The 3,465-nt window shown below is 41.2% G+C and overlaps 1 protein-coding gene across 1 annotated transcript in view; it reads right to left on the bottom strand.

Moving 5' to 3' along the window:
- Positions 1 to 3,465, bottom strand: part of LOC108545256 (probable sodium/potassium/calcium exchanger CG1090) — a 6,291-nt gene that overhangs the window by 2,137 nt on the left and 689 nt on the right. Inside the window, exons 2-3 of the mRNA XM_017896781.1 lie at positions 552 to 1,052; positions 199 to 424 (exon numbers count right to left, since the gene is read on the bottom strand). Coding sequence (XP_017752270.1) covers positions 199 to 424; positions 552 to 1,043 — 718 coding nt within the window. The 5' untranslated portion in view covers positions 1,044 to 1,052. The remainder of the gene's footprint in view (positions 1 to 198; positions 425 to 551; positions 1,053 to 3,465) is intronic.

Raw genomic sequence — 3,465 nt, forward strand, 5'->3', positions numbered from 1 at the left:
GCTCTTCCGCAAATTCCACGACCTTCTTCACACTTTTCATCCGTTTCATCCCCTTTCCCTTTCTTCTCTTTCTTTTCCCATCGATATCCAGCTATCGTCGCTGCTTTACTTATTTCTAAGCATCGATATCTCGATACCGTCGATATATCGATATCGAGGTATTAACGGTAATGAAATAAAAGAAAAATGATCCTTTACCTTCGCAAATTCGGTCCAAACTCGAGACGAAATAATCGTCGCAAACAATGGCAAGGCCCAAAAAGGTATAAATTGCGACTAAAATGTGAATGATCAGTCCACCGTGTTTCCTGGCTTTTGGACCCATTAACGGTCGCGGAAATTGTTCGATCGCTGGCGGTGAACAGTTTTCTCTTCGCGGTCTCCACGTTGCGCGTTCATATTTCATCGTAGTCGTTGTTGCAACCTAAAATCTCGAATTATCACTAGCTCATATACCAGACGAGGTCATATTATACGTCGAGATAGTTTATCCGAATAAAATAAATCGAAAATAAAGTAAATCGAGAATAAAACTCGTTACAGAGTCTCACCGTTGTAGTTCTCGGAAGATTCTTCGTCGGAGGTGTCGCCACTTCGTTCTTTGGGGCAGCCGTTTTCTCCGCCGACTCTTCCTTCCATTCTCCAAGTATCTCTTTCGATTTCGCTTCTTTCCCTTTTGTTTCTTGCTGTTGCTCTTGCCGTTCTTCTTTACCTTTGTCCTTTTCCTCTCCCCCGTTCTTCGCTTCCACCTTTTCAGGCTCTTCTTCTTTCGATACGCTTTCCGCGCATAACAACGTCTTCTCCTTTCCTTCTGTTCCTTCCGCGGTATTTATATCTGAATCGGTCGTGTACGATTCCAACGTATACGATTCTAAGGTCCAGTTTTCCTCGCGATCCGTCGAACTGGGATAAGGAGACGTTACCTCTTCAACGGGTATTTTTGCACAAGTCACGTACTGGATTAACACATACGCGAGGAACAGCCCGAAGCGGAGAGGCCATCGTTTGCGTCGCGAATTACTTTGCAACTGAATTCGTCTCATTTTAATCCTCTGAAACATACGTACGTACCTACATACATACATGCATACATACACGCATATATACGTACACGTATCGTAGAAATTTACGAACGATGCATGCACGCGATTTCCTTTTCTACGTACACTGAACACGGAAATTGAAGGTTAATTATAGTTAAAGGCGCGAAGAAGACGAAGAAAAGAATTGTCCGGACAATTCGAATCAGTCGACATTCGTGCATTGCTAATTAATTAATTGATTGATTGATTGATTGATTGATTGATTAATTCATTCATTCATTCATTCATTAATCCGCCCCCCTCCCCCAAAGATTAGCCCTCCAACAACGAAAAGCTATTTACGTTCGCAATTATTTCCGTCCGGATACACGATCGATTTCTTTCGAAAAACTCTCCTATTACACGTGTCTCGTGGCACGTTACCTAACTTTCATTAACGTGCATAATATTTCGCGCTCCTTCTATCTTGCGAACATCTCGCAAGATATAGGAAAAAGGATTAAACGACTCTCATCTCGATACACTGGTGTATCGATCGTAAGAAGTATACTAATTCGCATACGCGTACAAGCCGTGACGCGCCGCATATGCCATTAACCGTATTTTACGTTCGATTCTTGCGAATGAACGAACAAATGAAGAAAGGGGCGGAGACATACCATGTTCTCGTTCGATTATTCATCCTCGCTGAGAGATAACACGGTTAAAACGAGTTGAAAGTCTCGTTTCTATTCCTTTAACGATAATTCCAATCTAAAAATACCCAACCAGCAACGGAACGTTTGACAGTTCGTTGCAAACATTTCCTTAAAAATCAATCTATACGTATACGCGTTTAATATCGATTATCGTTGCTATATTTATTCAAAACCATAAAATATCCTTCATTTTTCGCGCAAATGCGACATTTCGGTGAAACACTTGTAACCACGTGTGCAACTACTCTTTCACTCGGAGCCGAATTATATACGCCACGCGACCACGTTTCAACGAAATCTTTTCTTCCTAATATATACTTGTGTAACTAACATACAACGTCCATCTTTACTTTCATATCGACGCGTTTTCTTTTTATTTTCAATACGTTTCAACTATTCCTTTCGCCGCTTTATTTCTCATACGCGAATTCGACATTGTAATATCCTAACACGATTTATATATCTTACTCCATCAAAAGATAAATACGAACAAGCGAGAAATTATTATTTCATTCAAGAAACTTCGAAAGGATATTCAAATGACCTCTACAATTTTAAGTACGAATGTGTGTGCGCGCGCGCGTGTGTATACATACGTATGCATATACGTGAGTACATACGCGTGTGTATGTATGTATGTATGTATGTATATACTCGTAGAACGAAAGAAATGTAGATACTGAAAACGAAAACCCTAAAATACAGTAACGATAAAGTATACCATATCCCTTAATAACAAATAAATCTAGAACTTGGATAAAAAATAAGTTTAACAAAATAAACATGTTTAGCGGTTGAAACTCGTTGAGTATTAGATAATGATATTTTTCATTGATGGAAGAATCGAGGCAAGTAACTTTATTTGTCGCGATTAGCACGTACGAGGATAAAAGCGTGAGAAAAACCAAGATGCCAGTGAAAGTGACCCAATTCGAGGTTTCTAGCGATCGTTAAACGGTACGTATATACGAATCGACGTATGTATGGTAGCTCGGCACAGTCCACAGCTTACCCCTTTCTCAGAAACGTTGCACATTATTCACCACCAAATTCAAAGTCGCCAGCCCTTTTTATCCGTCTTAAAGCACGTACGCAGCACCGATAATCGACACGCAAACGAAAAAATAACGGTTTAGCGATCGAAAGCACCGTTTTACCTTCTACACCCGACCACGATTTACAAACGTTTCTATCACGACAGAAACTCGCTATCGAGTATCGTATGCTAGCTGCCTTTGACGTCGACGTCAATGTCGATTTCGATGTCGTCGTCGTCGTCGTCGTCGTCTTAGTCGTTGTTCTCACTTTAGCTGGTTAACGACAAACTTGAATATTTTTCTAAGAAGTAAAGACAAATTTCATCACTGCGTCGTACTCGAATTATTGATTTGCATAAAAACTGTCGGTTACGATGCGTTCTCGGTGTATTTGCGCGGTACGTAGGCGTCGTCTTGTTGGTTACGTAGCTGTCGTGCTTACTGAACCACCCTCGAATCAGCACAACGTCCGATATCGTTGTCTCTTTATCGACGTCACAACCTCATCATCGTACCATGAGAAAATATTTCAATAGTTTGAAAAGATACTTTGACACGGTGCATTTACATCTCTTATTCTTTTCCTTGCATTTCTCTCTCTCTCTCTCTCTCTCTCTCTCTCTCTCTCACACACACACACACCCACCCCCCCCCCCCACACCCCCCCACCCCACCACCCCCCTCTCC

The sequence above is a fragment of the Eufriesea mexicana genome, unplaced genomic scaffold, assembly GCF_001483705.2.
Source record: "Eufriesea mexicana isolate 0111107269 unplaced genomic scaffold, ASM148370v2 scaffold385, whole genome shotgun sequence".
Lineage (NCBI taxonomy): Eukaryota > Metazoa > Arthropoda > Insecta > Hymenoptera > Apidae > Eufriesea > Eufriesea mexicana.